Source organism: Nuphar pumila, unplaced genomic scaffold, assembly GCF_984573655.1.
Source record: "Nuphar pumila unplaced genomic scaffold, dmNupPumi1.hap1.1 HAP1_SCAFFOLD_86, whole genome shotgun sequence".
Lineage (NCBI taxonomy): Eukaryota > Viridiplantae > Streptophyta > Magnoliopsida > Nymphaeales > Nymphaeaceae > Nuphar > Nuphar pumila.
In genome coordinates, this window is record NW_028323174.1 from 53,156 (window position 1) to 76,776 (window position 23,621).

At 51.8% G+C, this 23,621-nt stretch overlaps 2 protein-coding genes across 2 annotated transcripts; one reads left to right on the top strand and one right to left on the bottom strand.

Moving 5' to 3' along the window:
- Window positions 1-274: 274 nt before the first annotated feature.
- LOC149811272 (serine/arginine (SR)-type shuttling mRNA binding protein-like) lies at window positions 275-2,634 on the bottom strand. Its single transcript, XM_089993988.1, has 4 exons — window positions 2,415-2,634; window positions 2,280-2,326; window positions 713-1,087; window positions 275-456 (listed from the first exon to the last, which is right to left on the bottom strand). Exons 1-4 carry the CDS (start codon window positions 2,566-2,568, stop codon window positions 340-342), a joined length of 693 nt encoding a protein of 230 aa, XP_089850114.1. The 5' UTR covers window positions 2,569-2,634; the 3' UTR covers window positions 275-339.
- Window positions 2,635-12,373: 9,739 nt separating this feature from the next.
- LOC149811273 (uncharacterized) lies at window positions 12,374-15,211 on the top strand. Its single transcript, XM_089993991.1, has 4 exons — window positions 12,374-12,667; window positions 13,326-13,526; window positions 14,318-14,530; window positions 14,819-15,211. Exons 1-4 carry the CDS (start codon window positions 12,374-12,376, stop codon window positions 15,209-15,211), a joined length of 1,101 nt encoding a protein of 366 aa, XP_089850117.1.
- Window positions 15,212-23,621: the final 8,410 nt, after the last annotated feature.

Below are 23,621 nucleotides of genomic sequence, written 5' to 3' on the forward strand. Positions count from 1 at the left end.
GTGCGTGCGTCTCGGCGATTCCAACAATATGCAATAGCAATAATGGAAACGCAAACCAGCATGAAGCCAGCCACCTGACATCCACACTACTAAACATCAACGCCATTCCAAGCACCATGCATCTATGCCCTTGCCTGTCAGCTGAGCGTTGAATGCAAGTGCACTGAATCAACTCATGCACCAGGATTATCCGACGAGCTGCCGTCGATCATCTGCAATGTGCAAGCCAGCACGTCAGATGTGCACTACGCAAGCATTGCTGCTTGCTGCGGCCTTGAAGCTGTGTGGCTTCATTCATCGCAAGCGTCCAAGCTGTCGCCTGCTCTCGCCACACAATGCTTATGCATACTGGTCCAGCTTGACGGTCAATGTCCTGTTTTCGAGGTCGTAGTTGTGGAAGTCCGCAATTGCCATCTCCGCCATCTCCGGGGTGGCGAAGCGAACCGTGCCGTAGCCCTGCAGCGGTACTATGACAGACATGAACATCGAGTAGTACAAGGTTCAGCTGCTGTCAAATTGCACGTTTCCCGCATAGCAGCAACAATCGCATTATCTTGTCCAGGGACATTACGACAAACTGCGACTTTGTGGATGGACATGTTCGCACAGTTGCGTGATAAGACTTGGGGATGACTGACAAAACTGAGTAGGAAAGCATTTCCTTTTAGTCAGCTGTCAGAAGACACATAGTCTTAGGAAGTCGGCGACGCACTCTGCTGCGGCCATCGCGCCCGAAGACCACCTCAGCAGCCTCCACTGTGTACTCTGGCTTGAAGCTGGTGAACATCGCCTCCAACTGGGCCTTGTCGTACGACCAAGGGATACCCTGAACCACAACCTGGAGGCCCGAGGAGCCGCTGGTGTCACGAGGGGGGCGTGGAGCACGCTCCTTGCGCTCGCGGGGCTCACGGAACTCACGAGGCTCGGTGAACTCACGGGGCGCGCGAGGGGCACGCGGAGCGCGAGGCTCCCGCTTTACAGCCCCCTCGCCTTCCGTCTTCACATCGCGATCCTCACGGTCCTCGCGCACCATGATCGTGCGTCCGGCCAGCTCTGTGCCATTCATGGTCTGGCATGCCACCCCTGCCTGCACCAGGTTTGGCACCGTTTGACCATTTACCCAAGCAGAAAGCTTTTGGGACTGTTTGTAGGGAATGGGAGCCCCGTCACGTGAGTCCTCGTAATGCGGTGAGAGTGCAACCCTACTTCATTATATGTAAATAGATCGAGACGAAATCGATCAAGATTCTTTATGTAAGGGCCGTCACATGAATGGCAAGTAACATCAAACCCTAAAAGTTGCGAGTAATTGCTTGAACAAGAGCATATAACGAGCGACAAGGCGTACGAAATGCAACGTTTACCGAGCGTCCGTCTGTGAGGTCACTTCATGGAGGTGTTATGTCACAACCTTACATATGATACCTACCATCACGACCTTCATTTATTGAACCAAACTGTAAGAAACGACGATAAACAATGCAAACACAACCTACAGGTGCACCCGCGAACAAAGGGCTGCGTGATAGATTGAAAACATCACCACATTCCAAAGTGGCCGCGTCGCCCTTTCCAACAATTTAACGTGCCAAACTCCGGTGGAAAAGGGCAACGAGGTCACTTCGGTATGAATTTGTGTTCCAGGTCCTGCTCACGACATGTGCACAAACCCGATGGTACGGGGACACGGAGCTAAAGGCTGCATCCTAGCTGTCAGGAGTTCCCACGCGAGATAGAGTAGACACGTTTGAGCATGCCTGGACAAGCGCAAATCTTGGAGCTACAACACATGGATGCTGAGCGCCGTTATGACTGTGCGAGCATTAGTCTTGACCGTGAGCTGGTCGACCCAGATCAATACGCTGCACGGATGTGGTCGATCAAAAGTGCAGCTATATGATACGAATACAGCCTCCTGAAAATACCTCGCTTGCGAACGCTGCTCCCTCCGTCAAAACCGCCGACGTATCGAAATTCATGCCGGAATCGATAAAGCAACAAATACGGTAATAATCAACGCGTACTACATGTTTCACTTCAGCAACGAAGGGTGTTTTCCATACTAATATGCATTTGCGAGGTGCTTGCAAAAGAAACGAAAAGAACACGATTTGCATGTCGCTCGGAAATCTAGCTATGCGCCCCCGCACAAGCTACCAAACCGACAGCCCATGCACCACATGAGCAGCATAGCTTGAAAAATGTGCTATATATGGTAAACAATCCTCCCGCAGTGTGGCGGCAAAAGTAGCAAGCAGGACATGGACATCAGCACTTACCTCCTCAGCAGTCTCAAACTCGACAATACCCCAGCCCTTTGAACGACCTGCACACCACACGAAACTCGTAAATATCGGACAATCAGCGGCAACAGTACTCTTCAGCGAAAAGGTTATGCAACACAGTTCCCGTACCGCTGTGGTCTTGCATCACGTTGGCATACACCACAGTTCCACACTCGCGGAACGCATCCTTCAAGTCCTGCCAAGATGTCTTCCATGCAAGGTTGCCAATGTAGCAGCGGCGTCCAATAGGAGCCTCCTCGATTTCCACCTGCTCTTCCGTCATCGTGCCTCCTGGGTCTTGCTCCTTTCAGATCTGCACACCAACTCAGTCCCCCTTCTCTTCCCTACCTTCTCCTGCTCCACAGAAATCCGATACGCGAGGTGAAACTCTTAGCATTACGATGACGGCCTGCGTTTTGACGAACAAGGACCGCTCGCGAAAGATTTCGGGAGGTCGCAAATCGGCGAAAAAGATAATCGTCGAAAAAACAAACCTGCCGAAAAACGCGTATCAATTCATTTTCACACAGACTTTTGCGGCACACTCAATAGTATTGACAATATACCATTGCCTGCTCCCTTGCTTGAATGCTTCATACCCATCTGCGTTCTTAAAGATTTAGCGCCTTGCTGTCAGGGCCTCGAGAGGCCTCCACGGCACCAAGCTGTCATGCGCATGGGCGCCAATGGCACTCAACGACGTTGACATGCAAACGTGTTCACGGAACGAACGCAAATTACCGCGCAAGAGTTCATCTCATATAACATGCTGCCACGTCAAGCTCCAAGCAGGTGACGCATCAGGAGGTGTTCTTTTCTCTCACCTGGTCAAGCACTTCCTGTTCATTCGTGGCTTGCTTCCTGCCCCATTCGATGAAATTGAGGAGCAGCTGCGAGAGCTGGAACTGCAGGTGCGTGTCTTGCAGCTGGCTCTGTTGTCAGGCGTGTCTTGCAGCTCGTTCTGCTGCCTGCCTATTGTTAACTCCTCAACTCTTACTGATTGCGCCATGGGCTTGCAAACTGCTATGCTGAGATGGTGTTGCGGTATTTCCAATAGTACAATAGACTAACAGGCTCCTGCAAGCATGCGAGAGCCGTGCAGTGCTGTAGGAGTAGCATTCCCCAAGGCTGCATCAGGGTTACCCACAAAGCGCATGCAGATGACAGCAAGGGTGGGCAACGGCAGCCAGACAGAGTCAAAAAGAAAGGGCAGCACAAGCATCAAGCGCTTCCTCAAGCGAATGACTCAGATTCGATGTTTGCTGGCCAGGGTGGACGAGCTCCAAAGCCCGAGTAATGGCTCACTGACCTTACTGCTCTTGCTGGGGCCGCACCCTTCCAGGCCAAGGGAGGTAGTAGAGCTTACAATCACATCAAATACGGCGCCAAGTCGCTCCTCTTCCAGCTTGGACAACGCAATGCCGTCTAACGGGCTGCTAAGCGGGCCTAGCGGGCCTCAGGTGGATTGCACATTACAGCAGGCAAGTAACAAAGCAGCCAGTCGGAAGGTGCTTGCACGAATGCTGCGGCAAGTAATACCAGCTGCAGGTCAATTGCCAGTGGCTACTTTGCCATGCACAATGAACATGTTTGTCTGCGTGAAGGCACCACGAGGTCATCTGAGGGGGGAGCATTACGAGGAGCGCGAATCGTTCCGCTGTTCCCTAAAAAAGTGCATTTCCCTCGCTGTGCACGTCACGGGTAAGGACGCCTCAGAGCATGGCACGTGCAATGCGCCTGCGCACGTTTCTGAACTGCATTGGCTTTCCGCTAATGCGGACGCTTCAGGGACAGCTGCGATGGAAGATGGGGCATTGTCGGAAGCCTTGGGAGGCTCATGCTCCACACCTGCAGATGAGAGGGTTTGGTACCAGCTACGAGATGTTGCAAAGGGTCTCAAATGCTGCGATTAGGACACCAGTATGCATTAGTGCCAATTGTTCATGTGACCCAGTGAATTGACGTCGCTCATTCTCCAATGATCAAAGATGTCGAACATCATCCAGACAGGACAAATCAATGCCAATTATACGAGTGGTTTGATGTTAGAACTTGTAGCCAAGGCCTGTCTGCAACCGGACGTATCTTTCAGTCCAGTGAACTTGTCGAACGCCCGGGGTATGTGCCGTTGTTCAATGCAGTGAAGTCCCGTCAGTGCTTATTGTTGGATAATGGCCCACCATGTGATAACGCCAATTAAATTCTCCTTTTCGTCTGCCTTTGGACATGTCTTTCCGAAAACTGCAGAGCCCGGGTTGCACGAAACAGGCAATTACTAATGCAACGCACATGCCGCATGTCCTAAATCACACAGTCTTCGTCCAGACATCATGCATGGACCATGGCAAAGGATCCCGAAGGTCAAATATGCTTCGTCGCTGGATGTTGGACGTATAGGTCTGTCTGTTGAGCCTGCCTGGTTTCGATGTTGAGAAACCTGGTGGGTGTGCACTGCTGTGATTTGTAAGCAATGTTGTGCTGTCGCAAACGTCTTTGCACGGTTGATTTGCTTGTCATTGAGCGAAAGTTTTGAAGTTAGACTTGAATGTCGTGCTCCACATCAGTATCTTGCTGAAACCCTGTGTCCTTTCCAGTCCTGTCTCAGTGTGGCAGTTGCACCCGGTGAGCCGTGCAGTTTGGGGAGGGATCCCTGGTATTGCTCCTACACACTTGCCCGCACGACAATGTGGCTTGCAGTTAATATATGCGCACATCACATGCTCGTGTCAATGTCCATTGCCATTCAGTTTACGTCCGTTCACCCGCTGCTGTGGCACTCAGGCCTATTCTGTGTGGCTCATGCGTTGCTGTAAGCAGCACCCGCATACTGCTAGAGCCACCGAACGATCAACGCACGTACAATTGCCACGGGCATTACCTAAGTGCAGAATTGTCCGAATTGTCTAGTTCGTCGCGATGTTGTCACTACCTAAAGGTGCATCACCACCCATGCTCCAACCAAAATGCCAGCTGAATTGGAGCCACCGTCTACTTGTGATTTTCGATGCTTTAGGTTGGTGTAGGCCACGGTGGCTCTTACAGTGTCGAGCCTCGCCTGAAAGCCGATGTCATAAGCACAACGCCTTTCGCAAGTCAGCTGGCCGGTGCAGACAAACCGGTATCGCATGGAATAGCTGAAGAAGCATCCGCGGGACGGCACCTGTCACTGTCGCACATCTACATGTACAGCTACGCATTTGTCGGACACAGCGTAGAAAATACGTGCTGATGGCTTATGAGTACCCCAAGGTTACTTACAATGTTGGAGACCGCAAACATCATGTATGACAGCCTCTTGTTAAGGAACAAGGGATCTGTCTGCATTGGATGTGGCACATGACGCACGCCCGACGTGCACCCGGAATCTGTCAGGCATCGTGTGCACTGTACAGGCCTCTCAACAACGGAATGAGCTGCGCTTGCTGATGCTTCAACGTGCATAGTTACTCAGTGTGCTGCATGCGACAAGAGTGCTTTCAGTTCGGTTTGACAAAACAGTCACCAAATGATGGAATCCCGCCAACAACCTGCAACTCAACTGAAAGCTCGAAGTTGCTACTGATTTGGAGGCAGTACTGAGTGGAGGAGGCAATGCCTCGTGCAGGCAATCAGAGCTCTGGATGGTCATTTACTTGCGAAACTTGCGTTACAGGTTGTGAACAGGAACGTTTTGTAATGCGATAGACCTTCAACTTATCACCCCGTATCAGCCCAGACAGCTTGTCTGTGAAGGCCACAATCATCAACCTACTGCCATCATATCGATGTTGCTGGAATTTGGTGAGTATCCCCCCGAAACAGGCTCCCACTGAAACAGCTGCACTGCACAGCCGTCCACGGTGCAAGCATCCCGCCCAAGGTAATCTGCATAATCAAGCAGCTGCGATGCAAAGGTATCTCTTTGCTGGAAAACCAAAACGTGCAATCTTAGCGAGATCATGGCTGCACAATCAACACTAGGGAAGTTTCCGTGCGAAACGTTTTGCTATTGGGAACAAGGCTACATAAGAGATGGACAAGTGCTGAGAATTTGTGTGAGATGTGAGCGTAAGCGTGTGTGTGTGTGTTCGTTCAGGGTATGCCCATGAAGCAGTACACCAGCCTCCATTCCATGGCCTGCATAGGGTTGCAGCTCTGCGGTACGTACTTCTCAGATCCACTCTGTAGGGTTGCTGGGTGTCTTACAGATTGAACGAGTTGCATTGGCTGGGCCCATTGCACACCTGGACCGTTTGCCCTTCTTGGGACTAGCCACTTTCCAGCATACCCTTTCTTCCCCTTGGACTCGAGAACGCCAAGGAGAAAGCCAAGCTGTTTGCAATTGAGTACGACAGCAACATACTGCGCCAGGGTACGCAAGCCACGTAGCTGGCTGCCACGCAGCAACACATGCATTGCGCTCACGTTGTACGATAACGCAATCCAGGAGTTGGACAAACGCCTCAGTTTGTTGCTTCCGTAATGCTATGTTCTGCGTGGGCTTCTTGGCCACCTAGCTGAAAGCAAGGTGCTACCGCAGTGGTGCTCTTGCTGGCAGTGAAGGACGCAACTGCCGGATCTATCCTGGGCTGGTCCCCAGGATTCCAGTACCTGAGGTGGACAACATCGGGAGGCGGCTTCCAAGAGCAATTCCCATGCATCTCCAAAGTTCCTTCGTCAGGCTGGACTGATGGTGCGATCGCGTTCAAGCGCTGGACGCCAGTCATTGGCCCAGGATGCGATAACCTGGAAAACCCTGGAGTATGTGGCTATGGCGTGGCACTCGCCGGTTCCTTCACTGACAAGTACGAGCTCTTACCTCACAGCGCAATCCGCAAATTTGTTGCAAAGTGTTCCAGGTTTTCCCCAGAACGACTGCAGGCCTTTGTTGCCTGTGCAGCAATTGGTGGATGTCCTCCTTTCCATATGTGTGTCAGCTTGTGATCCATTGTCATTCCAGTGCCATAGTACAGCAGATAAACCTTGTAGATTTTCTGGAAGCATCGACCTGCAGCAGGTCCAGAGCTAATCTGGGGTTGTTTTTAACCTCAGGTATTGCAAGTGCGTCAGAAGCTTCTCTGACAAGAGCAACTCTGGCCAGCATCAAAGCGATTTTCGACACAGAACCACTGCCAATGACAGCCACACTTTCTCTTCGGCGTTTTTGTAGACACAGCTTCTGTGCCAACAATAGCAGCACAATATGCACCTTTATATTCCGGAAACCTTTGCCTCTTTCGCCTGTTTTCCTTACAGAAAACCAGGGGGGGGCAAGGCTGTTTGTGAGTGTGACTTGTGTTGCATGGATGTGCACAGCCCAACAAAATCATGAAGGACCTCTTGAGCTAATTGCACAGAGCTGGCCTAGGATGACGCACATCACCCCCACGGTGTACATGTAGAATCGAGAACCTCAGAGTGGAGAAGTCAGCAACGCTGGGCAAGTGCGTGGCCAAGCTTGAAGCATTCAGGAACGGCGATTCCAAAGACAACACTGTCTGGACGAGCGGCTTCCTCGTTGGTGCAGTGTCCACACTCGCTGGTGCGCTGCCCCAAATTCACCTCACCCAGTGCTTTCCAGAACAGTCACATGCAGTTTCTGGCAACGCCTTCCATGTCTGCCTGTCCCAGTCCTCGGTGGTGTTGTGTGGTGTCCTCCGTATTGCAACAACCGATAAGTTATAGTGTGTTTGTTCTTGTCTGGACTTGTAGTGGTGTGCAGTCCATACGTATCAGTCTCTTTGGACAGTCGCAGCTTGAAAACTGCGAGGGCGCACCGATGAGTCTGAGGATGATGGACCCGTCTGGTGTACCTTGCACAGCTCCAGTGCCACGCACAACTGAAACCGTCCGATGCCACATGCACTGGTCCTTGTCTGCCTGCTCATCGAGCAGTAGGCCAGCAGGGTGGCCTCAATTTTAACAAACTAGCCCATGTAGTAACACGTTGTGGCTCGCACTTTTGGCCCAATCATCTGTGCATGCAAGGCATGCCTCTGCACATTGTTGCATGGAAATCGCTGCCCCTTCGCGACAAAAAATTCTGCCACAATCATTGGCCCGATGGATCAACTCTTTACGTAATGGCTGTTTTGTTGCAGGTAATGGTCTGGTGAACGACGACTCTATCCGCTGGGTCGCAAAAGTGAAGTTCCCATCGAACCCAGTGCTCTCAGGGATTGTTTATCTCCAAGACGTGGGGGACACCAAGAAGGTGGTGCAGGGGACGCGGTCCAGGCCGTCGTTCAGGATAGAGCTAGCCAAGCAAAAGTTCCTGGAGGACGGCTCGGTTGTCCTCGCCTGCGGAGCCCGCTTCTTGGACATCGACCAGGAGGACACCACCCGATCGAGGCGGCAGCCCCAAGCCAGCGCAGAGATCCCCATCGACATCGGCAAGTTCCACGAGCTCGAGCTCATTCTGGAGGCCAGCATGCTCACGTACGCCCCAATCTCACCAGAGCTTTGGCAGGGCTCCACCTGGTTGGGTTCCACCTCCCCCCTTTTGTCGATTTTTCCATCAGGGCATCTGGACCCACAAATCGCACGGTCTGGCGAAACGCTGAGCTTTGAGCTAACACAATGCGTCCATTGGCTGCAAATTTGTCTTGGCAGAACCGACACCGTTTCATCATGTTTAGCATCTTCAACAAGCTTTGCGCAGTTGCCGAATAGCACGCTGGATCCCTAAGCATCCTAAAGTTTGCACGTCAGGGTCTTTCTGCATCCTGTTTTCGACAACGGAAGAGTTTCAACAACGGTGGAGTGGGAAGTTGCCTATCCAGCCAGCAAAAATGCATAGACTCGATTGTTCGCAGCATCACGTCATTCTGTAGATTCTATGTCCTTGGTGGAACAGCGAGCACCCTTGCAGTCTCGGCCATTGAAGGCATCAGATGAGCAATTTGGTCTGCATCTCGTATCTGATTGGCATCGTCATTGACACTGACATGTTGGTCTGCTATTTTGTAAAGCTTGGCATGTGTGTACTGCCAGCTCAGGAAGTTCAAATAAGCAAGCACAATGGATGTTGGAGTGACTGGGCTGTGCCCATCAGCATGACAGTGTCTCTCGTCAGCGTGACCATGATCGTGCTGATTGATCAGGCGCAACTGAAACCATCGCGCCTGCGCAGGTTGAACATCAACGGGAGGCTGGCGATGACCACCCCCCTTTCCAAGGGATCGCTGCACATGGCGAAGAAGTACCATCCCTACTTCCCCTTTACAAACGCAGCCGGCCTGCATTTCAAGAACGTGCCGATCCTGGATGGCACCGAACCGCCGAGCGAGTCCCTTGGCACTATGGAAATAGCTTCGGTAGGGGTGTTCATGAAGACCCGCGTGTACATTGGGTCAGTCGGGTTCTTCCACGCCGCCATCGCATGGCTGCTCTTCCTGGTGCTGTTGGCTCTGATCATCTGGTCCAAGTGCTCCCGCTGGCGCCAAAGACGCTTGGCTAAGAGTGGCAAAGCCGTCAAGGCCCCTAAGAATCCGAAAGCCATTCCAACAGCAACGCCCGCGAATGATCCGGCATATACGGCAAACCCCATGGCCAACCATCCAAACTTTGATGGACCGAATACCCCCCAGCGGCGTTTGCCGCACCTCTCCGACCCTGCGTTGGGGAACTCGGATGAGTACTAGGGGCTGAACGAGCCAGAAAACATGCAAGCCCTTCGTGATTCCGGCACAGATTGCTCCCAACCCGCTTCTCAGCCGGAAGCTTGTGAATACTCATATGTGATGAGGTCATTCTTACCTAACTTCCCAAAAGCTTTGACAACGACGATGTTTTGGGGAAATCTGCACATCAATCAAATGCCTTGTTCTTACTACGAGCTGTTTGCTCGTCAAGAGAAGAGCGCCATGTTCAACGATGTAAGCGTGAGTACTCTTGCATTTTGCCGTGATGCTGCATTCGATCAGGAGACGTAGGATAGAAACGTCGTAGCAATTCTACTAGCATGCTGTCTCACCCTTGCCTCGTCACTGGTGATTCGTCCGACCGTAACCACTAGGAGTCTGCCAGAAGAGGAGAAAACACTGAAGCAACATTGTCAATACTCGAGACGCCACATTCTGTATACTGGACGTAGATACGTGTGCCAGCCGTATGCCAATGTCGTTGAGAGGACCGGACGACCCGATACCTTGCTGATAGGGTGGTATTTGGAAGCATGTCGGAAGGAAATCCCGTCGAATCTGGAGGCAGAAATGGCCCTGATACGGTCGCACGTGAAGCTTTGTTTGAGTGGGTACGACATGCATCCGCACGGTAAACATTTTTCGTCTGCGCCGAAGCTTCCCCCTTCGTGACTTCCCCTTGTCTTTCACAATCCTTATTGGTTTGGATAGTACGTACGACTCTTATAAAGTACTTATGTGTGTGTGTCAAGTGAGCAAGATGGGGGTCCGACATGTGCAACATATGGGGCCACATGTATGGCTCAAAACAACCCACGTATGGAACAGTCTCGACTCCAGATTCTCGAATAACGGTGCAATTCCGTGCAGAGTGAAAACGTCATCCCGCTTCACACCTCCGCAGTGAGAAAGCTGGCCGAGAAAGAGGTGCGCTTTCTTACTGGGGGAAGTGGCCATTGCAGAAGCGTCATGTCGCATGGTGGTCAGGGGCGCGCTGGGGCCACGCTTTCCTTCGGTTCGGAATCACCTGTGGATGAGCATTGCGGTGGTCCAAGTTCATTCAGACGTAACGCGAGCTGTGACTGCAGTATTCGACAGCCATTCGAGATTGGCAACATGCGCTTGCCGTCTCTATGGATCCACAAGAGCGGGCGATGCTGTTTGTGCATCGGAGCCGGGCGTATTCAGGTGAGCAACGCGCAACAGCAACCCAATCTGCCAAACTTGCACACTGTCTGGTTGCACAGACTTTTGCTCTTTGTGCTATCAGCATGCAGGGACAAAACCATGCTTGGCCACACAGAGCACATCTGGCCAACAGCCAACAATGTAGGCCAACAATGTATGCATCGCAAGGCGCACAAGCAGTCGCCCACATCAAACTTTGGTTCTCTTGGTCCTCTTTTTTTGGCTCTCATGATTAGTGTGACAGTGATCTGTGTCCATGATTTGGCATGCTTTTGAGCGCATCCCTTTATCTATCTGGTTGGTACAGTGTGCAATGACCAAGGCTGTGTTGCCTGCAGAGTACAGCAAGCACTTGCGATCCATTCCTGCGTCGCATTCAGAGGTATGTGCGCAGTACGCTGTGGACCCCACACAGCTTGCACATCTTGCACTGAAAGACGCCGTCAAAGCACTGGCAGAGAGGCCTGAGTGGACCGTGGCGCTCAACAGGCGTGGCCAAGCGCAACTTCTTCTTGAGGATTATGACGCCTCCGAAGACAGCTTTCTTCAAGTTCTGAGTGCCGATGCGGAGGATGCTGAGGCGCTGGTATGGAGACTGCATGCGTTGCTTGTTGACGATGAGATATGGATGGAAGCTGGTCAACCTTAGGCATGGCATGTATATGGATCCTTGATAGACATCCTGATAGACACAATCATTTATATACAGAAGTGTGGTTTGTATATAGCTGCTTCTGAAGTAGGCTACGACCGTGGTCAAATGCATATTGGGGACGCATGACTCGCAGCTTGGAAATGCACACAATATGTTTCGCATTGTCATCCTCACTCTTCAGTAGTACTTGGAGTTGCCAATGTCCTTGTGGATGCGGCAGTTTTCTGAGGATATATCATCACTCATAGCGTGCATGGTCAGATGGTGGCTACGATCCATCAGCCACCATCTGTGCTTGGCCACGTTGTTGAGTGAACCTACAAACTGCCACCTGAGATAATCTGTAACGCCAGGCTCGTCAATACTAACAATCAGAATCCTCACATCCAGGTATGCTTGCCTCAGGGGATGATAATGGTAGCACTGATTACTAAGGAGAACTTAGGGTTGGCAATGTCCATTTAGATGCTGTAATGAGGTAATTAGCTACTGCATCATCACATGTTGGATGCTGTTCCTCAGCTGGCCATTCTTACGTGCCGGCAGGCAATCTGCCTTGCGCGCCATTTACCAGAGAGGTCTGACAATCCAGCCGCTGTTCAAGATGTCATGCATGACGAATCATGCAGGAAGGGCTCAGGGCACTGAAGGAGATCGAAGCAGCAGACGGTGGCAGCAAGGTGCGGAGGAAGCGGAAGCTGAAGAAGGACGCGGACGATCTGGAGTGCAGCATCTGCTGCAAGCTCTTCTGGAAGCCGGTCACCACGCCTTGCGGCCACACTTTCTGCCACGCCTGCTTTGCACGCTCAATGGACCACAACAGCCGCTGTCCGATGTGCCGCCGAGTGCTGCACACCGGACGTGACCTCCCCGTCACCGGCGTCCTGCAGGACCTCATCCTCAAGCACTTCCCGCAGGTACCTGAGCAATCTTTTCTGGGAATGTTGCTAGCCTGTCGTGACTGACGTGGGCATGCTCTGCTTTCGTGACGAGACCCTTTTTATCTGGTTTCACATTGACTGTGCTTGCGTTATCGTGGTGTGAGTGTGTGCTTTGACGATGCTGGACCTGCGATGATGACGTGAGTATGGTGGAATGCATGACATGGGTTTGAAATGGGGTGGATACAACTGGCATCTGAACCAGCAGTAAAGTCACAGACGATAAATCATAACGCTTACTTGATTTGGTACAGTTCAGCTGCAGCTGTTTGTATTCTAGGCATGAGGACGTGGTAGTTGTAGAAGATACATTATCACATGGCATAGATCAGAGCAAGAACTTTAGACAGCGCAGGGTGGAATCAACCAAGCATTCATTCGCAACAGATCAGCTCACTGATCGTCAGCGGTCAGGACATGCAAGCCTGCTCTGAATGCGCTGCCGCTCGCACGAGCCGAACGCCAAGAGAAAAGACATATCATCGTCATTTTCAGAGGAAACTGAGTTTGTCTGATTTATGGAGTCTCTGTACCTAGATCTCAGAGCCGGATGGGGAACGGAATTGCAACGACATCGTTTCAAATGCAGCGGGTATCTGGCACGTCACAAAGTCCTTGTGACGTTCGTTTGCAGGAGGCTGAGGAGCGGCGGAAGGAGAGCAGCAGCTTTGGGGGTGCGGTCGGTGAAGGCATTCCAGAGCTGCCCATGTTCGTGATGTCACCGATGCTGCCGCACGAGAAGATGGCACTCAACATCTTTGAGCCGCGGTACCGCCTCATGGTGCGCCGCTGCATGGAGGGCCACAAGCTACTCGCCATGACATGCGCCCTTCAGGTCCGAACGCCGCCTGCTCCGCCACTTTCCTCTTGCTTCAGATGCCGACCCACACTTCATTCTTTCGCCTACAGCATGGTACCATGCACAAAGGCTTCTACATAGCACTGAGACTGCTTGCACACTTGGACCCAAATCTGGTGCTCGACCTTTCCCATCTTTCCTCGCATGTCACGCAATAATGTCCTGGCCGTTTCGTGTCTTTCCTCTATGGCGGCTCTACACGTAGTTTGAACAATCCTCGCAGTAGTTCCGGTAAAGTAATCGAAAGCCCTAATGAGACCCGCAGCGGTTGAGGTCTTGCTAATGATTCAACATTGTCTGGCTGCATGTACGAAAAAGGTATTGGTGGCAGCCTTTTAAACATGCACCCCCAGCGCTCTGCGTGGAGCCACTGCAGCTCATTGCACTTGTAATTTGAGGAAATACTGTATTGACAGCTTTCGGTGGATCCAGTCAACGGATCCTAGCCTGTCGCTCCGCATTTTAGATTCCATGCTTGCATACAAGAATCGCTGAATTGTCCTGCTGCAGCGCATCCGAGCAGAAAATGGGTTCTTGCCTTGAAATTTGGCTGCTTGGAAGCTTTCAAGTAAGCTGCTAGCTCAATTGGTAGAGCGCTCTGCTCATGACGGATCGGTTTGCGCACATGCCCGTGATCCAGTCGTGCCCATTCCTTGAAGCCTGCGCAATCAAGCACCCCAGTGCCATGGTCTTCTTGCAAGGATGAGATCAGTTGCTGGCCAGAATGTCTCGTCAAGATGGTGCAGAACGGGGGGGTGACTGTGTAGGCAGAAGGCGAGGCGACATCCATTCCTCCAGTGGCTTGCGAGTGTAAAATAGAGGAGTGCCAGGTGCAGCCGGATGGGAGGTATTATCTCGAGCTTGTTGGAGTTCGGCGCATCAAGGTGCTTCGTGACTGGGAGGTCGATGGCTACAGAGTGTGCCAGCCCTCACCGATGGAGGATGCTGCACGCGACAAAGACCTTTCGGTTCTGTGCAAGGTACGCCCGGGTTGTATGCACGGACAGTTCAAAATTGAGGCGCTTTAGCCCCTGCTGACAGTCATAAATATCAATACAGCGCGACACAGTATCGCGATAATACCTGAGGAACGCATTGTCATTTGACGCACCGTGTGTTGTTGTGTTTGCCAGAGCTGCCTTGTTCGATGCAAGTGCACCTGCGTTGGGCTCATGCAAGCGACCCGACCACGGAAAGTGGGCTGTGACTGCAGGTCTGCCGGACATGCAAGTTTGTTTATGTGATCATGATGATGCCATTTTTGACAGCACTGCCGCACCCACGTTGACATAGGCAACTCCAAGTGTTCCTTAGACAATATTGCGTGCTGTTTCCTTTGGATGATGCCATGTCCATGGATTTACGACGTTGAGTGCTCGCAGACTCTCGAGACCAAGTTGGACACCATGTTGAGCACCCTTCACAGCATGATCCAGCAGGCGACGGGGCATGTGCGCCTACAATTGATGTCCCAGTTGCAAGACCTGGGCACCAAGCCGCCTGTTTCAGATGTGGAAGCGTTCACGTTCTGGGCAGCGAGCATCCTCGTGCGGGAGCCTATGGAGAAGCTGAAAGTCCTCATGCTCACTAACACCGAAGACCGCTTGCAGCTGTTGCTTAGAAAGGATCACGTGCTGGGTGGAAGCTGCAGCATCATGTAACTTGAACACACGCTTCCTGACACCATCATCGCAAACAGCAGAATGCGACTTTTTCAACATCATATCTCATGCTGCAGATGTTCCTTTCTGAGCAACAACTGCAGCCGTGTGCCTAGAGAGATGGAGAATTTTGTTTCATCTTGCAGTGTGTGCCACGCACATTGTGCCTGCAATAAATGCACTATATCCCGGGATTATCGACACTCTCCCAGGAGATACGTGGCCCATGGATGAAAACGGCCGTCCCTTCGCGTTCGCGTGCACATGTGATTGTAACCAAATCCGTTCGAACACGCACCTCGCACGAGCATTTGTTGACGTCTTGATGGCCGCCAGCCCGCGCCTTGGGCCCTTTCGACTATCATTCAATGATGTACAACGCTGGTTAACTAATTGACCCTTGCAAGGGATCCTTGATATGTGACTGTCAGCCACCTATTTCAGTTATGGATCTATCTGGAATGGGGTGTGGCCAGATGCTGAACGATAGGTAGAGCGCCCTGAAGCCAAGCGCTCTCGCTCGTACCTCGAACCTCGTAACGAGCGTGACAGACTGTGCCTGCTCATCCTGTATCAGCCATCGACGACTTCATGAGTTAACGCATATGTTCAAAGACCCGTATGTGATCTGCTACATTTCTTGACTCCGTTTCGCGTGGAAGTGGCTCGGTCATAGGGTTGCGGGGTTGCGCGAACGTCGATCGCTCATGGGGGGAGAAAATTCAACGCACGAAATCCTCGTTTCGATCACACAGGATCAAGGCAACTACACTTCAATTATAGCGATAGGCAGGAGTTGCGCTTTGGACCGATTCGCGAACTGATTTCCTTGCTGGTGTGCCATGCGGGATTTAGATCCCCGGATGCGCGCAACTTGCGCAGCGCAAGCGCGCACGGTCAGTACATGCGGGCCTGCGCCACATGCTAGCACACCAGGCATAGAGTTCGCACTCAAAGCACACATTCCAGTCATGTTCATTCTCATGACGAATATTTAATGATGTGGTGTGTTCAATCCAATCTCGATGACATCTCGATTCCAGCAACAAATTTGTTCTCATTTATGAAAACAATAGGCACGTTGCGTCTCTTGTTGCCATGTGTGGTTTGCCAACATTTGCATTAGGCAGACAGACCTGTAGATCAATCAATCTGGACAAGTTGGATACATGGCAGCAGACAGTAAAGTTGAGAATGACAAGGTAGGACAGATACCATGGGAGGACGCATTGACAGGCATCTGCCATGTCAGGTGCTGCACGTGTCTCTCATGATGATGATGTATCATTTTACAACTACTGCATCCACATGGACATTGGCAACACCAAGAACTACTCATCGTTTAATATGAGGCATTGTCTGCAGCAGCACAGTTCATGTAGCCAATTTATGTTGTTATTGTTGCCAATGTCCATGTGGATGCGGTAGTGTTGTAAAAAGATACATCATCATCATTGTGTCATATTATGGCCACTGGTTTGATTTTCTCATATGCTTGCCTGGGCCTCAAGCGATACCACCGGGGCCCTTGAGGTGTGCCTCACTGGGCCAGCTTCCAACAACGCGAAATCAGCCATGGCACTACGCACATCACTCCTATCTCAGGGTTGAGCTTTAGAAAGGCTTTCCCCTGGCTTGCGGAGCAACAGGGCCGTTCTGTGCTGGATCATATGATTCGTGGCGATTCACTTGCTCGTGTGCACCACAGGGCACAAGCGTGTCTCAACGCGGAGCAGGCTGATGTTTATCTAATCATCCAAGAGGGCCGCCGCAGAGACCGCGAGGTTGCCCGAGAGTGCATTCGGGGGGGTCACAGCTTGCTGCAACTATCATTATTATTAGATGCCACGAGCTATAGTTGGTGTCGAGCGCTAGCTGATTGTAGTCACTGCACTTGATTCTTTGGCATTGTTGGCCAGTATGGGCGTTCTCCTCTCTGCCATCTTGGTGCGCTGCAATACTGAAATGCACAAGTGGGAGGATTATTGGTGGTGGTCTTGGGAGCAGCTCGATCGCCGACTCAGAGAGTGCATGGCGCGGCTTGCCGAAGAGCATGAACAGCAGGGGCGGCGCGAATGTGATCCGCGAGCACAGTTCGAGCGTGCCGACACCGCCTCCTTGGACAGTGATGAAAGCGCATGCTCCATGTGCTACGTGACCAACTGGCACACTGAGCCGTCCCTCCAAACTCCCGTGTCCACAGCGTTGTAAATAACGTTACACCACATGGATGTTGGACGCGTGTCTCCTTATGGCGACTCGACCTCGTGCGTCCCCCCACACATGCAGATCAATTTGCAAGGCACGCCAGGGCCGCAAATTCTCCGCTGGATACTGTGGTCTGCACAGATCTGTCTATCGTGCAAGGAAGACTTAAGTCTTGATCGAAGCGCCTGCCAGTACCATGGGCATGTTGAATCTCTCGTGCTGTTGAGCATGTGTTACATGATTTGAGAAAGATGCACGCTCATGCTAAGTGAGCGTGCAATTAAATTATATACCTGTACCAATAATGATGACCATTGATGCAATGCATCAGCAGAGCTATTGCATGTGCTTGTAGTAAGTGTCTGGCTGGAGTGGGAAATGTCCGGATGTAGTTGAGAAGGTGGCTCATGCGATGACTATGCTCACGTGCGCAGTTCTTCTCCGGACAAGGGGTTTTTGGAGTGTCTCCACGCAGGGCCACTCGGGCCCATGATGCCTCGAGCAGAAAAAATAGCCATGACTGCAGCCGAAAGTTGAACTATCTCACCGAGATAGTCGAAATTAATGCTAATTTATGTTGTTTTTGGCCGATATGGCCACTGGTCTCACTTTCTCATGCTTGCGTAGGCCTTCAGCAACAACACCAGGCCCTTCCTGGAGCTCATTTGTCTCTGTTGTCGGAAATCGAGCCGCCTACCAAGCGCCGCAGGGCGGGACTCCAGGTGCGAGACATGGCAATGCCATGACTGCAAGGCCACGTGCTTGACATGCAAGCACAGGGTTCCCCGAATGCGCACGGTACATAAATCGAGTACTCGAGAGCAGCATCCGAAAAGGTGTTGTGAAAGGAACCTAGATCGTTGCATCACGTTGCTCTTTGACAGCTGTTAACTATGTGCGCAGAGCAATGCGGACGATGACGCCGAGCCGCAGTTACCCGGCCCAGCGGTGTGGGAACTGCCGGGGTGGGTGGCTGCCGCCCCCGCCTGCCCTCTCGAGTGCCCTGGGCGTGCGAGTTGGGACGGGTCCCTTCCTTCCTGGTGCGCCCCCCTGACTTGCAGATCAACCTGCCACCCACTCCAGGGTGGCAAAAGACTCTGCTGGATACTGTGGACTGCACATTCGTTCTATTGATGATGATGTATCTTTTTACAACACTACCGCATCCACATGGACATTGGCAACTCCAAGAACTACTTGGGAATCAGAGTTATCATTACCATCACCTGAGGCAAGCGTACCTGGATCAGCCTGACTTACCATAACCTGACCTGACATGTCTTCATCCTCTTCGTCCTGTACCCTGCAAGAAAGGAAGTCAGCCACGGCTGACCAAAAACGACCCGTCAATTCCTTTGGGAGATCGTCGCAACCCACACTCAAAATCTTTGTTAGGAGATCAACCCCCAACAGAGATTCCAATTTGCCAAATTCCCACCTTGTAATCCAAGACCTCCAACCGTTTCAAGAAATTGTTCTATTTTTGGCCACAAGATGGGACAATCCACGGTACAGTGAACACAGCCTGTGTGAGCATCCCCCAAATGCTCATCGCAGTCCTTGCAGTGATACTGTACGGGATCCACAAACTCGTATGTCTGATTTTGAAGTCGGCTTCGTAGGGCAAACAGCTTACCACTCCTAGCGCTCATGATAGTACGAGCCCGAACAGAGGACAAACTTGACAGATATGGTGCAAGCCTGCGTGGTTGTTCACCGATGCACGCCCACTTCCATGGCACCGCAGAATGCGGCGATGCAACATATCTGGCTTTCCCTTGAATTAAGTACCAACTCCAGATATTGTCAAGGAGGTGTTGCCTATCAACCTCATTAGTAGGCAACGCCTCTGCTTCCAGCACTGGCACATTCACTACACGCACTCCCCCTTGAGATCTGGAGGAGATTCGCCTAGCGACCTGCTGTTTGTAGGGGCTTTGAAGATGTCAGAGATATTCAGGTCGTGGCAAATGTCCGCTGAAAATTTCTGCACCTCTCCTTGCCAATTGGCCCCTACCCTCGGGCGTCCGACTGCTCTGTGCCCCGGGAAACGATTCGCTTTTGTGCAAGGAATCTGCAGAATCCTTGATCAAAGCACCTGCCAGTACCATGGCATGTTGAATTTGTCGTGCTGATGAGCATGTGTCACATGATCTGAGAAAGAAGCAAGCTCGTGCAAAACGAGCTTGCAATGCAAATGCTTTATCTGCACCAATAACAAGGAATAAACATTAATGAATGCACGGAAACAACATAACATTTGTGTGTGCTTTAGTAAATGTCTGGCTGGAGTGGGAAGTGTCCGGAAGTAGATGACAAGGTGGCTCATGCAATGACTATGCTCACGTGCGCAGTTCTTCCCCGGACAAATTTCTGGAGTGTCTCCGCGCGGGGCCACTCGGGCCCATGATGCCTGGCCTCCCATTGCTCGGCATGGACAAACGCCAGCCTGCAGACGGCAGTGTCCATCCACAGGCGCTCAAGGGACGGATTAATGCCTACACGGAGCCTTTGCCCTCAGTGGTGCCCCAGTGAGGAGGCTGGCAGCGAAGAAGACGACGACAAAGAAGAGGAAGGCGAAGGCGACAGGTCAGGCCGCTGCTTGATTGACGTATTTATTTATGCAGCGGTGGACGCAAGCGCAAGGGCATCCGCACCGATGTCCACATCACCTCCGAAAAACATCCGAAGCAGCGAGCCCTTGAACGAGTGCAGTTTAGCTTCGTTCAAGGAGCCAACGGTAGCGAGCCACCAGATGCTAAGTTTGATAGCATCGTCGCACTAGGCAGGATAATCGCCGGAGTACAATCTCCGGGACCTAATGACACCAACTCCACGCCTCCTCCTCTGTGGAAATTCCCTTCCCCGCCTCGTTCACCACGGACGCCTCGCGTGCCCCAAGGCCACCTCGGCCACTACCCCGTCCCCTGCAGTCGCCGGAACCTCGTTTGCCGCCGTTTCTGTGGATGACATCCCCCCCTCCGCAACCATCCCATCAATTCCGCCGACTCAAGGCCTTGTGCGCCGGCTTCGCAGATTCCCCCCCCCCGCACCGCCGCCGGTCACGAACGGCACAAGCCAGCAGTGGGCGCTGTCCGTGCCACGGAAGCGCAAGGGGAGGGTCGACGACGAGGCCGAGTCACCGCAATCCAAAGGCACCGGACGCCCAGAACAGCCAGTGCCGCATGAAACGCTCGCCCGTGAAGCGCCGCTGGCCCTGCAAAAAATATTGGGATCAGCTCACCGAGGATGTACGTGGCTTCTTGCTGCTACCGCACTGCTCATGCTTGCGGCGATAAGCCTGTACAAAAACGTACATCTAGTGCCACAAATGCTAAATTTTATCTTCTGATGCTCATGAGTGTACATGCAAATCGAGTTGCTCAAATGCTAAGCATGTGGCTGTACACTAGTGGAACACATAGAATTTGTACGTGGTGAACGATCAACTGTAAAGCAAATGTAAGCTAAATACAGCACACATTTCCTAGTACACTTGCCGTTGAGAGACCCTTAGGTATGGACTGATTCGGGCACGGTAGCTCGGTGTAAATCACATCCATTCCCCACCCCATCCATGCTCACCGAATGCGTTCGCCATTGCGCAGCTGAGAATGATGATGATGACTTCTACACTGCCGCATCCACAATGACAATGGCGACTACACGTGCAACTCGGGAATCAACGGAGTAAGCATAACATATAACTAAATCCCACACTCTCAATCTGGCCAACAAGCAGACATCTATGGGTCACATTGCGCGCACATGGAACATTGCCGTGTGTACCCCTTCAAAAGGGGACATTGCCAGCAGATGCATGTACTGGCTTCACGGCCTTTCTGTTGAGGCGCGTCAGTCGACTTAGACGCTTATCGTCAGATAGTTCTACTATGGTCCACAAGTGAATAACTTAACTACCGAGCACATATGTACGACTGTATGTGGACAAATGCTCCACCTTCGTCAACGTTGTCCAGAAAATGCTTGTTCAAGCTGCGGAGCAAGTCGCTACTCACAGAAATTTTTACTTTTTCTTGCACTTCGTCGGTCAACATCCAGTGAATGTAGCAGTAAATGGAGCAGTTGAGCGAAGGAATGAGTTGAGCATTGATTGTGCCATACTGTGCTGCAGGAGCAAGCATCGCTCCACTTAGGCGAGCTCTCCACAGTCGAAGGCGACAGACTGATTGCCAACCACGGTGACCAGCCGGACAAGCCTCCGACAAGCCGCCGCCAAGACAAGCTCTTCAGCATCTGCAAGCATCGAAGAACGGCAGTTACCACTACTGCCCAGAATGCATGCAGTTCTATCGGGCGCTGCGTGGAAAGATTGAGGAATTACCAGGCTGAAACTCAAGAGCTGGCAGGCAAAATGCTGCCGCATGACTCATATATTGTCCTGCATGAAAGGATAGACACGGCTAGACTCATTGTTAGCCCCGCATGAGCGGATAGGACACTGCATGGTCATGACTCATTGGCGCCCCTTGGTAAGGGTCGGAAAGTCTGCAAAACAACGCAGGTCCAACAGCTGCTTAGACACCCACTCTAGTTTAGTGGGTAGGGTAGCAAAGCATTTGTGCTCGCAATGAACTATGTTTAAGGCCCGAACACTGTTTTGTGTAGCTCCCTCGTGTAAGCAAAATGTAGCCAAGATAGGCCATGACAAATCCAAGGCACGCTTCAGTTCCTTTTGCTTGTAACACCGTCAAGCATTGTGGACATGTGCAGTCCAGTCACAGCTTGCCTTCGTAGGAATCGCCTAGGTAATGGGTCATTCATGCAGGTCCTTGGCGTTCGTCTTGCGCCCGATAGAGCCCAGGGTGTATGCCGGGTTACTGGGCTTGTCTTTTGCTCATTTCATATCTGCGACTAGCAGGAGAAGGTACCGCAATCAATGTGTGTCTGCATGCACTGCAGCTGCAGGTTTCACATTCAAACTCTGGTGATGGCAATCGTCCCCAGGTCCTCACAACATTGCATGGCCGGTGGTCGGCCTTCGATCATGCTGCCGATGAATGGCCCTGTGCAACGCTATCCCCGTGATACAAATGCCTTATAGTTCATGCTGTTCTGAGCTTTCGTCTCCACCGGTGATGCCTAACAACACAATACAAGGCATTGTTTATTCCCAAAGATGCAATTGGTTGTATCATCGGCGCTTCCTCGTAGCAAGCAGGAGGGACCCCAGAAAACGGCAGCTGGGAAACAAGTGCCCACAGGTGAAGAGGGTGACGCCTCATGACTCATGAACGGCCGTTGCCTTAAGCGGCTGATCGCCACAAAGCTTGCGCTTGCTTGCGTGTGTATAAGCTGAAGAAGCAAGGGGGTGCTCATCCTGCTGATTGCAGCAGACATACATTATGAGTATGGGTTGCGACAACCTCCCAAAGGAATTGACGGGCCGTTTTTGGTCAGCCGTAGCTGATCTCCTTTCTTGCAGGGTACAAGACGACGAAGAAGACATGTCAGGTCAGGATATGGTAAGTCAGGCTGGTCCAGGTACGCTTGCCTCAGATGAAAGTAATGGTAGCCCTGATTCCCAAGTAGTTCTTGGGGTTGCCAATGTCCATGTGGATGCGGTAGTGTTGTAAAAAGATTCATCATCATCATACCAGGTTTCTTCTTCCCCAAATGCTCACACCTTTCGTTGGCAGCTATACTGTTTGGCAGCTTATTTGCATGCTACAAGGTACAGTCGCAATGCAGATGAGCAAAAGATAGAAAATGGAGAGGAAAGGTGCCTTGACACAAACCGGCTTCCTTCGGATCCAAGAGCATTCTGATGCACTGCACTCCTCAACGTCCCTGTTCATCCCATGCACCACAACATGCAGGACGAGACCAGGTGGCGTCGCTGCATCATCCCATCACTTGAAATACTCAAGACTAGGTCATGGCATGATGCTTGACCCAGAAAAATGGCCGTTCTTGTAAAATGCTGCGGCCTTTTCAAAACGATCCAATCGAGAAGCTAACCTAGCCACCGCTACAGCGCAAATTACGGGGTGCAGCTGAATCAAGAACATCTACATGCTCTGCGCCTGCACTCACGTGTATTCACGATGGGGTAGAGGCTCTACCGTAGAGCACGTCAGTACCCCGTAACGTCATATCGAATCCATGTTTGTCACCGCCAGTGTTTCCGTGCTGTCAACTAATCGCATTAGTCCAAGTGCTTCTAAAAGGCTGTGCGCTG

Excerpts from the sequence above, each read along its gene's own strand:
- LOC149811272 (XM_089993988.1), bottom strand. The coding sequence starts at position 2,568 with ATGACGGAAGAGCAGGTGGAAATCGAGGAGGCTCCTATTGGACGCCGC. Across the intron at positions 2,327-2,414 it reads CGTGATGCAAGACCACAGCG|GTCGTTCAAAGGGCTGGGGT; the intron begins GTACGGGAACTG and ends TGTGGTGTGCAG. Across the intron at positions 457-712 it reads GGCGCGATGGCCGCAGCAGA|GGCTACGGCACGGTTCGCTT; the intron begins GTGCGTCGCCGA and ends GTACCGCTGCAG.
- LOC149811273 (XM_089993991.1), top strand. The coding sequence starts at position 12,374 with ATGCAGGAAGGGCTCAGGGCACTGAAGGAGATCGAAGCAGCAGACGGT. Across the intron at positions 13,527-14,317 it reads CCATGACATGCGCCCTTCAG|GCAGAAGGCGAGGCGACATC; the intron begins GTCCGAACGCCG and ends GTGACTGTGTAG. Across the intron at positions 14,531-14,818 it reads ACCTTTCGGTTCTGTGCAAG|CACTGCCGCACCCACGTTGA; the intron begins GTACGCCCGGGT and ends CATTTTTGACAG.